This window comes from Onychomys torridus, chromosome 7, assembly GCF_903995425.1.
Source record: "Onychomys torridus chromosome 7, mOncTor1.1, whole genome shotgun sequence".
NCBI lineage: Eukaryota > Metazoa > Chordata > Mammalia > Rodentia > Cricetidae > Onychomys > Onychomys torridus.
In genome coordinates, this window is record NC_050449.1 from 34,374,814 (window position 1) to 34,388,501 (window position 13,688).

A 13,688-nucleotide genomic window follows, 5' to 3' on the forward strand; every position below is an offset into this window, starting at 1 on the left:
TGCCCTGTGCTAGGCAAGTGCTCTACCACTGAGCTAAATCCCCAGCCCCTACACACAGATTCAATGTGATTCAAAGGATTGCTCAGCTGGACCTGACCGATGTTTAATTTTTTTAAAGTAGGCCAGCATGCAATAAGATGTTAATTGACTACAGCTCACCCAGCCATTTTGATAAGCAATTTAGGTAATTAAATGTTTCTGTACTCAAGGGTTTTCCACTTAAGTTATTCAGAAACTTACTTCAGATCCTGTCTCTTTGGCTCTGTCAAAACCGCCCAGGACTCTGTCTATCTTGAATTAAGGACAATGGAGCATGGCCCAATCAAAGTGATTCATTTACCTGGACTCTGAAGATTAAGAAAACAAGAGAAGCGGAGGGGAAAGCCTAGGAGGAACTGTTTTTCCCCCCAGTCACAGTCAAGGAACTCTGATATTTACTGGGAATGCCAAATCTGGAGAGGCAGTGGTGAATCATTTTGGATCTGAGTGAATGGTGGGTTCGCTTCACTACAGACGCCCGAGGAATGAGTGACAGTGGCCACAACATGACTCCTCCTTTGAGACTTTTACTCAGGGTCTTTCCTCCACGATACTTTAAGGTTAAAACACCATTGGGTTCCATTTATGCCAGAAGCTGGGCCCATGTTCTTTCTGTACTAGCAAAAATCACAGCTTATTTACCAAAATGGAACACTGGTGAAATATTTCTCTAAGTGTCTTACACGCTACACAGTGAACTATCTGATACCAGGCTACGTCTGGGGCCCTAACGGCTATTCACACAATTAAATAGACATTGATAAGTGACGTTTTGTCTTGATTGTCATCTATTCTTTTTTTAAATACACACACTCTCTCTAACTACAGGAAGCAGGTGTGACGAGGGTCCACAGACAGGCTGTGACTGTCAACTCCCTTCAAGCAGCCCCACCTTCTGTCTATTTTAAATTATCACAGAAAAGCAAATAAAGAGAACAGCAAAAGGAGCAGTGTTGTGTAACTGTCTTCGTCCCAGTCGGCCTCCTGACCTCCTTAAACCACCTAGAACTGGTTTACCTATGGATGTCCTGTTCCAGTTGCCACAGACTGCATGTGTACAACTCAATCCTCAGTATAGCTTCTAAAAATATCCATATTGCACAGAAGGGTTTTTTTTTGCTGATCCAAATAATGAATCGAACATACATCCTTCCAGATGTCAATCTCCTTAACTGCTTAACACAGTCAGAGAGCCTGGCTTGATTCAGCCTGGCTTAGGGCTTTCACAGCTCATCGGGCTATCACAGGGGTAATTTCAACTTGACTAATATTCTGCAAGTCGCCGTACCTCCCATTCAATATGTCACCCATTTTTCTTTATTTCCCCAAGTACCTCAAAGTGCTTTGGAGAGCAAAAGTGCTTCTCTCCCCATTTCACAGACAGAAGCATGAAGGGCCAGGCTGCTCTGGAGGTCAAGTGGTGGTCCCAGGGTGAATGTTGGAGTCCTGAAGCAGGTGCCTTGCACACTAGTGAATGGTGTCTGTTGGGGATGGGATCTGCTGTAGGAGCCGAGGATATTACTGTTTCTAATAACCACCAAAGCACTCCTCAGTGTGGCTTTGCCTAACTTGCCAATGGATTACAAAAGACTCTCCCATCCCCATTTGGATTCGAAACACAGTCCTTCCCCTTGCCATGTCTCTGGAGGGTGGGGGCAGCTCTCTGGGAGAAGAGTGAGGCTCTTTAGCCATGCATAGCCTGAAGAAGGATGGTAGTCTCTGCGGCAGCAGGTGCCCCAGCTTAGGAAGACAATTCTCCAAAGCCATGTTAGCTAGGCAAGACCAGAGAAGACAGATTTCTTTTTCTCCTTCTGAATCATGCCTTTGTCTCACTGACACAGTCTCACTTTAAGACCCCTAAGCGTGAAAAGAAATATGCTAAGTGATTCTGAGCTGTCCACGTGGAATTCAGGGTCACCGACTTTTCCCCTGCTACTGAACATCCTGAGAACTCATCTGCAATAGGCCAGTTCTTCCCAGCGCTCAGGCAGCTTACTCTTGCAGTAAGGTCTCTCTCCAGTTGAAGCCCCCTGTGGGTCCATGGGTGAGGGGAAGGATGGGTGGGTCTGTCAGCTGCCATATTCCAGTCTCTCCCAATTCTTCGCAGGAACAAAAGCCTAGGTATGGGATCTGCAGTCACAGCAGCAAAGAAAGGGAAAAACAGAGGAGCAAGAGTTAACTCCTGAACCTTGGTGTTGACATAAACACTAAGTGTTTCCAGAGCACACAGGCAGACATGGAAAGTCTTTCAAGTCAACAAACATTCCTAAATGGATGGGACTGGTAAATCTAAGGCAACCATGTTAGGACTGATCAGCAGGATCTGGTCAATCAATGGTGAGAACCCCACTAGGCGACTAAGATTACTGGCAACATCGTGGGAGACTAGGGTGGAAACATGCACGGGGCTGCCTTAACCATGGGGATGCACTACAGGTTCAGAGTGGACATCTGAAACTTGGATAGTATCAAACCCTGTTTATGTTTTTTCCCCCTGTATTTACACACCTATGATAAGGTTTAATTTAGAAACTAGACACAGTAAGACAAACATCAACAATAAATAAAACAGAACAGTTTAAACAATATACTATAATAGAAGTCATGTGAATGCGCTCACCTCCCACCCTGCCAATATCTTACTGTATAATACTGTACTTTCAGACCGCAGTTGACCTAGACATTGGGGAGAGACTAGAGTAATGTAGTTGTACCTAGGATTAAACTCCAAATTGTATATCAAGTTTAAAAGGCATACCAAGGAGTTCTCACATTGCATTTGGGCATAATGGGAAAGAATATTATCCAAGTTTTTTGAGTTAGGGTCTCATGTAGTCCAGACTGGCCTTGAACTCATTAGGCAGCTAGGGATGATCCTGAAGTCTTGATCATCCAGGGTCTATTTCCCAAAGACTGGGATTATAGACTTGTGCCACCACACGTAGCTGATTATTCTATTTAAAAAAAAAAAAAAAAAGTGTCTCCTTTAATCTCGGCACTCAAGAGAGGCAGGCAGATCTCTGTAGGTTTGAGGCCAGAGAACTACTGGTCTATGTTCCAGGACAGTTAAGGCTATACCAAAAAACCCTGTCTTGAAAAACAAACAAACAAACAAACAAAACAACAACAACAACCAAAAAAAAAAAAAAAAAAAGGAAAGAAAGAAAAGACAAAAATGTGTCAGCCTTGTTTTCTCTTCTGTGGGGAGCACAGCACATGCAATTGTGACATTCAGAGAAGTCACCACAGGCTGCCATGGCAATTCAGAGCTTAGTTTTGTGTTCTGTGTCCAGAGGCATAGCCATAAACAAGACAGCCAACCTGCCCCTGGTAGCTTACAGACTAAGGGGATGGATGCATGCCTAAGTGATCCTTTTTTTTTTTTTTTTTTTTTTAATGAGAAAATTGTGATTGAGGTTGAACTAGAGTTCAAAGGGAAAGGAGACAGCCTCCTCACCTGAAAAAGTGTGTGGAGGATGTGGCTGATGGAAAAATCCAGACAGGAAAGTAAGGTCAGTCTCCTGGGGCCTCTGCCCTGCCTTGGTCCTGAGTTTATCTCCCATCTCCCAGCCTGGTTGTTCTCACATGCTGCTTCTCCTGGCCTGCCTGCTGGGCCCTCTCTTCAGACTAAGATCTTGGCTGTATTCATACTTACCTCGGCTTATTCCCTCATTACTTATAGTTCTTAGCTTCCTCCATAAAACCCTTTCCTCTTACACTATCTGAATCAAATACCCTACAGAGTTGCCCTGAACACATCTTGGCTGAGTGAATCGGTAAACGAGTCTTCTCAGCTCAGCAGAAAATTCTGCTTCAAGGAAATTAGCCATCAGCCAGTCACTGAGCAGTTATGAAAACACGAAGTACCACTGGCCCCATAAATGCAAGAGTGAATTACCTTCCGGACCATTTGTACGAAGTCCTTGGAATTCTGAGGGGACAGGCCTTGGAGTTGGCAGGTACAGGCTTCGAGGGAAGACGCGTGGGCCACAATCAGAATGTTATTTCCTAGGAAATGAGAGAGGTTCATTACCCTGATGGGCTCACTATACATCACATATACATAGACTGAAATCACATGGCACTCTATAGATATGTATGATTATTATATGCTAATTAAAATTTTTTAAAGAAATCTAGGGATAGAGTTCAGTGATAGAATATTTCTATCACGCATAATGTTCTGGACACAGCAAATTAATAGGTAAATTTGGGGTAGGAGAATCCACTAAAACACACTTCTCTTGAAAATGTTCATAATAATATCAAACACCTTGCATGTCATAATAATATCTAGTATCTTGTACGATGATTTAAAAAGAACTAAACATTATTTTCAAAAATAAAAAGTGGAGCCGGGTGGCGGCGGTGGTGGCGCACGCCTTTAATCCCAGCACATGGGAGGCAGAGGCAGGTGGATCTCTGTGAGTTCGAGGCCAGCCTGGTCTACAGAGTGAGTTCCAGGACAGCCTCCAAAGCTACAGAGAAACCCTGTCTCAAAAAAAAAAGTGAAATAATTACAGACTTATAGGAAGTTATACCCCCATATCCTACTGGGGCAAGGAGGTCTCATGTCCCTTCACCCAGCCTCCCCAACAAATCCACGTTTCATGAAGTGGCTTTCCATCAAAACCAGGGAAATAGATGTGGGTACCACTCACGATTCTGGTCTCATGAATCTCATCAGCACCACTTTGTGTGTGAGCACATGGTTTTTAGTGATGCCTTCACATGTATGTCTCTGTGTAACTATCACCGCAATCAAGACACCACAAGCTTACCACTCTATATCTGCAGGCTCCCCGACCCAGCCATTCTAATACAGTTTTAAATGTCACCACTGCAGAATGGTAAGCATTTGAGACCTCACAGTTGAGGGCACACCTCACATATCTCCATGGTAGTGAGTAGCTTATCAGTAATAACCGAAATGTGGGAAATCCATCCTCAGGTGCCCATGACTACCCACTGTTATCATCTGCATGTATGTAGTTAAAATTTTTGCTCCCTGAGTATAAATAGGTTAACCTAAAACTCATGGTGGGCAGTTGGTTTTAAAGAAATCTAGTTGTTTGAGACCAGTCTCCAAGATGCAAACAGACTTGAGTGTTACCCAACACTGCTCTTGGCTAGTCACAGCAGGGGCAGTGTATGCATTTCTGTGGGCGAGTTTGTGTGTAGATATTCCCATCCCGAATCACTGCAGGTAAATAGTATTATTCTATAGGACTTCTGGAAATTATAACTGGGCATCCCTCCATAGGATACAAAATGACGAGCTACAATGTAGAGCCCAGCTTACTTAACGGAGCGATGGCATCTACTGGGTTTCTGTGCAATGTCTACCGTGTTAGATCCTCATTGAACATCACAGATTGAATGTGAAAAGCTCCACCAGAGAGCCTGGAACCATTTGTCTTTCATTAAACTTGAAAAAGCAAATTCAAACATCCTGAAGAGTTCAAAAATCACAAGGGAGAGATGTTCACATATTTAAATATGGAGTCCCAAATAATGCCACCTACCTTTGCTTTTACATTCACTTATTATCTCTTTCGTCACTTGGAAACTTCTGCTGATGTAGGTGTCATAGGATTCGGAAATCACCAACTTGCTGACTGGAATGTGAGGTCTGCAATGGAAAAGGGAACAAAGGAAACATCTTGACATTTTGATCCTGAGATAAAGAAATGATGTCACTCTACATTATTTCCAGATCTTTTGGAAGATCCCATATTTCTGCTTATCCATTTCTCTGGAAAGGAAGGAGTTACAGGGAAGAGAATTGCCATCAGGGCAGATGCTGAGGTTTAAAAGCTACAGTGTCACTCACAGTGACTCACTGGAAAAATGAGGCATTCAGGGAATGTCTTACGCACAGAGACACACTTAAGCAGACTGCATACTTTTTCTTGACATTACTAGTCCTAACATTTAGGGTCCTAACCACCTGGCTAACAGGAAGTGAGGTGGAGGTGGGCTCCCTCCACACAGAACCCCTGGAGTGCCCAAGCTTTCCTTGGCAGCTTTATTCACAATGAGCTTTGAAAAACAGGTGTGCCATCCACCTATTTTTGAGCCTATGAAATTCCCATCGGCCATTTCTTTTGCTCTGCATCTTATTTATTTATTTATTTATTTATTTATTTATTTATTCATTCATTTATTCATTTATTTATTTATTTTGAGCTGAGGATTGAACCTAGGGCCTTGTCCTTCTTTTGCTCTGCATCTTATTTATTCATTTATTTATTTATTTTGAGCTGAGGATTGAACCTAGGGCCTTGTCCTTCTTTTGCTCCGCATCTTATTTATTTATTTATTTATTTGTTTGTTTGTTTATTTATTTATTTATTTATTTATTTATTTATTTATTTATTTATTTAGAGCTGAGGATTGAACCTAGGGCCTTGTCCTTGCTAGGCAAGCATTCTACCACTGAGCTAAATCCCAACCCCTGTATCTTATTTTAAACCATGTACCCAGCACCAGGAAAAGCCATAAAGATGAATTCATTTCTCCACTTGAGAAGCTCCCTGAGTGGACCAGGTGGGGAGGCTATAGACAGAAACCATAACTGTGGTACAATCTACAAAGGCATTTGATAGGAGAATCAAAGTAGTCATCATGGTGACCAGTCACCAATGCCTGTGGGGCCCACTTTGGTCTGCTTACTCCACCTTTATTTTATGGAGTTTCTGGTCCATGAAATATTTGTTTTATCTATGCCCTATGCCTTTTCCATTTTCTTGTGTCTTTAATTGTTGAATGTGTGGTGCCTGGTGCAGGTGGTGTTGAGCTCTCAAAATTCACATGGCATCTTGATTATAATTTTTAAATCACTATTGTTAAAATTCATATGGAAAATATTTATTGAGAGGCCCCCATTGTATCAAGAGCACCCTTAAAGTGCACAGCCTTCATTCTTCCAGGACAGTCTTCCCAGCAACACTTGCACATATCCTAAGTCTCTAGGTGACCAAACCAGCTCCGAGGTGACAGCTGACTTGAGTCTTTAGCTACTCTTAAGAGCTGAGATTGGAAGCTGGGTCTTGGATGAGCCCTGTGGACTGAACCTCTTACACAGGACAGTTTCTGACAGTGTTCTCTTCAAGATCCCCCATCATAGCTGGGTATGCTGGCACAAATCTGAAATTTCAGCTCTCACGGGGCTAAGACAGGAGAACTCCAGTGGAAGCTGAAGGCCAGCCTGGGCTACATAGCAAAACACTCTCTCAAGTAACAGACCAAACAACCAGTCAATCAAACAAATAGATAATCAGTCAACCAACCAATCAAACAAACACAAAACCAAAGTCCTGCCCATTCGGTGCTCTATTTTACTACCAGGGAAACCAATACTTCTATGTTTGGAGGAAACTTGCTTTTCCTAATCTTTACTCAACAGGCTCACTTCTCCCAGGAAGCTTCCTGATGCTGACCCCCAACTCTTCCCTGGAGGACACGTAGAGGCAAGAGTCACTACCACTTAGGAATAGACATCTTTGTTCTAGGATGAATTCCTCTTCTTGGCCTTTCTGTCCACCCCCACCTCTGATGGAACTCCACTTTCATTGTTGTTGTCCTGTCTCCCAAGGGCTCCACTCTCTCTCCTATTCTGTAACAAAGGCCACATTGTATGGTCAGGGATTCACTTCATGGGTAAGACCACATTGTCATATTTGAGATTGGTAACAATGAAAAACTGGATCCTAGAATCTAGCTCTTCATCTGTTCTTTCCTTTGGCTTCTCCCAGTATCTTGAAGGATGTCCCGATGGTCATGAGGCAGAGTCTAGGTTTCTCCCATAAGCAGGACCTATCATGTTGCTAACTATACTTACAAGGCCCTGTATTGCCTTTAGAGTCAGGGTAGCTTTCAACTACTTACTGTATCTGGCACTTAAGTGTTCTCTGGTGGTTTTCCCATCATTCTCCCATGACTACCCTCTTCTCCAACCTGCACTGGTCCAATATATAGGGCAGGCTTTGCCTTGAGCTGCATTCAAAGCTCACCCCACTTGCACCCCACATCTGTGACCTCCTTCAGTCCTCTGTTCTCCCTGGCCCTCCCACTACAACCAAGTGTCAGGGCCCTGTGCCCTGCTCTGAAGTGCTTCCCAGTTGTAGACTATTTTGTTTTTGTTTTTCTCTCTTGTATTCTTGGCCTGGCTCCCTAGCCTGCTTTCTACACACAGCCCACAGGCTGCTCTTGCTGCCCATGGGTGATGCCCAGCTTTGAGTTACTAGCCTGGCAGAGCTTCCAGTCCTTCCCTCCTGCTCTGCATGGCCCTGTTGCAAGGAGCCAAGACACTTTTTTGTTTAAAACTCATTCATTCATTCATTCATTCACTTTTTAATGTGCATGTGGCCAAGTGTATAGAAGTGTACCACATGTGCGCAGGAGCATGAGGTGATCAGAAGAGGCATCCGATCACTTGGAAATGGAGTTACAGACAGTTGTGAACAGTCACGTGGGTGCTGAGAACCAAGCACAAGTCTTCTGCAAGAGTAGCAGGCACCCTTAACTACTGGGTCCCGGAGGCTCTTTAAGCAGAGCGTGCTTGACTCTGATTATGCTGACTCTTGGGACTGGTTTTCATGTCACCATTTGAGCTCCATTTACTTGCTCCAAAGGTCTATTCGAGCGGTTCTCAACCTTCCCAAGGCTGCGATCCTCTAACACAGTTCCTCATGTTGTGCTGACCCCCAGCCACAACATTATTTTTGTTGCTACTTCATAACTGTAATTTTGCTGCTGATATGAATTGTAATGTAAATGTCTGTGTTCTCTGATAGTCTTAGAAGACCCTTGCAAAAGGTCATTTGACCCCTACAAGTTGAGATCTGCTGGCCTATTCACTTGGTGCCATTTGTGACATAGTGGTTAACTCTACCATATTGCCTCTCATATGTGTAGTTGTAACCATCTTGTTAAATAAGAAACACAGAGCCAATTGCAGAGTTAAAAGCCAAGAGGTCAGAGCAATAGCTGAGAGCTGAAAACCTTACCCTTCACTGCTGCTCTGTCTTTCCTCTCTGCCAGAGACCTATTTCTGTGTGTTTTTTCTTTTTTATAGACTTTCTGTTCTGCTTTCTCATTGGTTGTAAACCCAACCACATGACCTCCTCATCACTGCCTGTCTGTACAGACCTCCAGGTCTTCTATGGTTGGTACTGTGAATTAAAGGTGTGTGTCGCCATGCTGGCTGTATCCTTGAACACACAGAGACCTGCCTAGTGCTGGGATTAAAGGCATGTGCCACCACCGCCCAGCTTCTGCTATAGCTTGCTCTGACCCCAAGGCAACTTTATTAATATACAAATAAAATCACATTTTACAAATAAAGTATCACCACACATATGCTTTACTTTTGGCTTTCTCAACTTATTCATGGAATTCGAGGCTTCCTATTCCCACTCAACACTGACAGAAAATGTTACACTGAATTTTAAAATGGAAAAGAAACCCTAGAATAAGGACCATGTTTGATCCTGCAATTCCCAGCATTCATTCTGCCTGCACAACGTGTGGGTGTATGGCTTGGGGGACACATCTGGCATGCAGTGAAAAGCTCAGCGGAAATGCCTTTGCAGAACTTTGTAGGTCATCTTGGGAAATAGTGTAGAACACATGCACAGAGGAAACTAAAACCCACCCACCCCAAGATGACTTGGATGGGGCTGGATGGAGAGAAGGGGGAGTTATTATACCAATGTCGGCTGTCACCTGACAGAAAGGGGATGGCATTGGCACGGGAACAATATTCTATTGCTATTTCCCCCAAGAAAGAGAAAAACAGTGGCCAGAGAGAGGACAGATCATGTGAGGTGTGCTAGCAACGAGTCCGATTTAATGTTATGTTTGAGGAAAGCTAATTCTCTTAAGCTAGGGAGTAGCCCAGAGCAGAGTCACTGGGTTATCTTAGTTCCTATCCACAGAGCAGAAGAGGGGATGTGGAGAAGGATACTCTCTCCCATCTTGTCCAGGAACCCAGTGCTTATTCACACAGGAGAGGCCAACAGACGAGCACAAGGAAGGAAATTCTATGTAGACTGGTCACTTTGCCAAATTCTGCTCTAAGAGAGAGGAGTTTCATTTTCTACAGGAATGGTGGTGATTTCAGGTCTTTCCTCCAAGTGTTTGGGTGGGTTTTTGATTGGTATTGCCACTGTATTATTATTGGTTAATTCTTTACCAGGCATGCAGATTGGTCATCTGGGAGCATAAAAAATATATCGTAGCACAGAGTATGGTCTAATAGAAATAGCAATAAACAGGACTAGAGTGGCTGCAAGGCAACACACAGAACCCAAGACACAGGAAATTATTAATAGATAATAGAAAGTAATGTCATTGTTATTAGTTCCATGCATGATCACAAAATATTTTACCACCCATGTTGACTGTCGTATACATAAAAATGGCTTTCTGGGCTGGGAACATAGCTCAGTAGAGTGCTTACATGTCTGTGTGTGTGCAGACACACACACACACACACACACACACACACACACACACACACACACTTTATTTACTTTTACTTTCCAAGATCATAGAAATAATAAATGAACACAGAAAGAGGAATTCAAAATGCAGTGGAAGCCAGACATGGTGGCCCATGCCTGGAGTCATAGCCCTTGGGAGACAGACAGGAGAATCATGAGTTCCAGGTCAGTCTGGGCTACATAATGAGACCCTGTCTCAAAAGGATAAAAGAGCAAGTGATTCGGAAAATTTAAAGTGAAAATGGAAGGTGACAGACACACTGTTACTTCCCAAATCCACTGAGCTGTTTTATTACCACCTTATTTGTGTGTGTCCCTAAAATATGAAATGGTTTTACTACTACACTGAAGTAGATATAATAAAGTTAGGAAATTGAACATAAGAGTGGGTGGGGTAAGGAGCATAATTTATGCTAACATTCAATGCAGGGAAACACTGGGTTTGCGTCTAGTTTTGATTTCTGAAATCATAGCTTGATTTCTACCACTGATTTCTGAACAAGTTCCTGGAGACCTTGTAAGGTCCATCATCTGCATGATGAACATGGCATGGTAGCAGGGCAGGAGACAGGACCCTAGGGAGACAGCAAGTCAGAGGTTACCTGTAGGTTGTATCAACACTCAGGTTGGCTGCAGCTAACTCTGATGGAGGAATCCATGCCGGTAATGTGCTCCCAGCAACCCACTTTGTCCATTCAAATAAGCCTGGCTCAACCCGGATCTTCAAGTGATTGTCTTGTTGTAAACCTTGGGGATGAAGAAAATGAAGATGAAGAAGGCTCACTAAATTGTCAGTGGAAAAATGAACCACAGGACACACTATTACAAAAATTACCAGGCTGAGTAGGATGTACCATGCAAGCTTCCAAAGGTGGGAAGCCACCCAAAGTCCTACCCAGCTCTAATGTCTATAACCACAATGATAAGCATGGCAAGATAACCCTAATGGCGTAGCAGTGGCATGATAGCCAAGAGCTCTCTAATTGGACATGAGACCTGCTCAATGAGAAGGAAATCATGCCTGGTAACAGAAATCTAGCCAACTGCTGGGGGGAAGTGGGGAGAGGTTGGTAAAGTCATGGATTTTGGGGGGAAACCTGAAACCACTGGTTTACTAAACCAGAACAATTCCCAACTACATTCTAAAATATTCATCCTTATACCCACAGACAAGTATAGTCCTCACCCTTCATCAAGGAAACTTCTCTTTGCAACAAATGAAACACACTACAGAAGACCACAGCCAATCAAATGCAGAACTGTGGAGCCCAGTCCCCAAAGATACATATACAAAACACTTAGACACCTAAGGTTCAGGTGGACATTGAGAAAGGCGGGGTGGGGGGCAGGAAGAAATAAGAGTTTGCTACAAGAGTATGTCTCCTAGGAACATCAGAAGATGTACTCATTAAGCCTCGCAGACAGGACTGCCTAAATATGAGCTGAACAAAGATGACACCAACAGACAGGATGGTGGAGGGGGTGGGAAAACCCACGAGGCCTCAACCCTACATAAGGAACTGTGAGCAACTGGGAAATGCTGAGAGGGGTTTTCTCCTGGGAAGAGCATACAGAATGGCTGTCCCATACTAAATGCTTGGCCTGGAAACATATGCACAAGTAACATTGTACAAACCGAGCAGGCTGTACTTACATATTTACACACACACATGCATATGTATAAGCACTAATGAAGAAAGAGGTCATGAGAGAGAGCAGGCTGGGATGTGCGGGAGGGTCTGGAAGGAGGAAAGGGAGGGGGAAATGATGTAATTATACTATAATCTCAAAACAATCTTTTTAATTACAAGTCAGTGATTCCTACTCGACTCAACATAGCACTTAAGTTGTAAGCACCCAGGTTTGGACAAGGTTTATCAATTTTGTGTTATATAGTGTAAACTGTAAATTTAGTTAGGATGTAAATTGTACAGCTATACATAAAGCATGTGTTTAAAAAATTAAGTACATTTTTTTTTTTGTTTACCAGCATGTGCATTTATTACTCTGGCTGCACCTCGACTATGTATGCTGGCTGTTACCTGATTGAAGAGAAACTCTCCCCTCCACCAGTCACTACTCAGTTTGTCCAAGCTTGTGACTCTCTCTCTACTGTCAGAGACAAAGTCTCACTATGTACCCTAGTCTGACTTAAAATTCTCAATCCTTCTGTTTGGGCTTCCTCTGGAGTGCAAGAATTACAGGTGTGCACCCCGCCACCCCCGTCCCCACTCATTTCTACATTATAAATCTTTCTAAAGTCCATGATGTCTTACAAAACAAAACTCAAACTCAAACCCTTCAGCTAGCCTCGTGGCACCCACTACTGTACGGCGGCTTACCCTGTAGTTGACCGTCACACAAATCACCTGCTTTGTCTATAGGGAACCCAGTGTTGAATATTTACATGTGACAGTGCACACGTTCTGTTTTATCACAGTGTGATTGTCTCGGAGAAGAAAAAATTCCCTTTGATTCACTTAGCTCTCTTTACACCGCCTTTAGCCCAGTGTCTCTGTGCACAGCAAACACAGAGCTGTCTCTGTACTGAGGAAGGTTTACTGAAGGCTAAAGAGCAGAGGACTCAAGTGTTGTGTCAAATTCTTTGCTGGCTTCTTTATTTCTGGCTCATTTGTTTATCTGGCTCAAGTTCAATCCAACTCCCCGCCTCCCCAGCCCCTGTCTTCTTTCCAATGGAATGAGAATGGAGATTGTGCCAACACCAACTGCCATGGATTTTAGGGTGAGAACTTCCACAGCAACAGTGCTTTTAAAGCCTTCCCAGTCCGTGGGGCACAGAGGTTGGCACCCTTACTCCCAGCACTTGGGAGGTAGAGACAGGTGGATCTCTGTGAGTTCCAGGCCAGTCAAGGCTACCCAGGGAGACCATGTCTCAAAAGTAAGTGAGTAAGTACGTTTTTTCTGATTAACTGAAGAAAGCAAGATGTCGACGATGTGGAACTCCTAACCTCTCAGCTGCTGCTGTACACATAAGACAAACAACAGATCCAACTGCTTAAATGCCAAGAGAAAGAATCATGTCTGTAAAAGGTGTGACTATTTGTGCAGCTACAATCCACCCAAGACAGCTTAAAATTCTTAGAGGAAATTATTAGTACCCCTTCTCTCTGCATTACATTA

General features: G+C 43.4%; 1 protein-coding gene across 2 annotated transcripts in view; it reads right to left on the reverse strand.

The window, feature by feature from the left end:
• Positions 1-13,688, reverse strand: part of Ubash3b (ubiquitin associated and SH3 domain containing B) — a 146,249-nt gene continuing 132,561 nt past the window's right edge. For both annotated transcript variants that reach the window (XM_036193255.1, XM_036193256.1), the window contains 4 exons: positions 11,150-11,294; positions 5,565-5,671; positions 3,938-4,047; positions 1-2,169 (listed from right to left, as the gene is read on the reverse strand). In XM_036193255.1, coding sequence (XP_036049148.1) covers positions 2,032-2,169; positions 3,938-4,047; positions 5,565-5,671; positions 11,150-11,294 — 500 coding nt within the window. In that variant the 3' untranslated portion in view covers positions 1-2,031. The remainder of the gene's footprint in view (positions 2,170-3,937; positions 4,048-5,564; positions 5,672-11,149; positions 11,295-13,688) is intronic.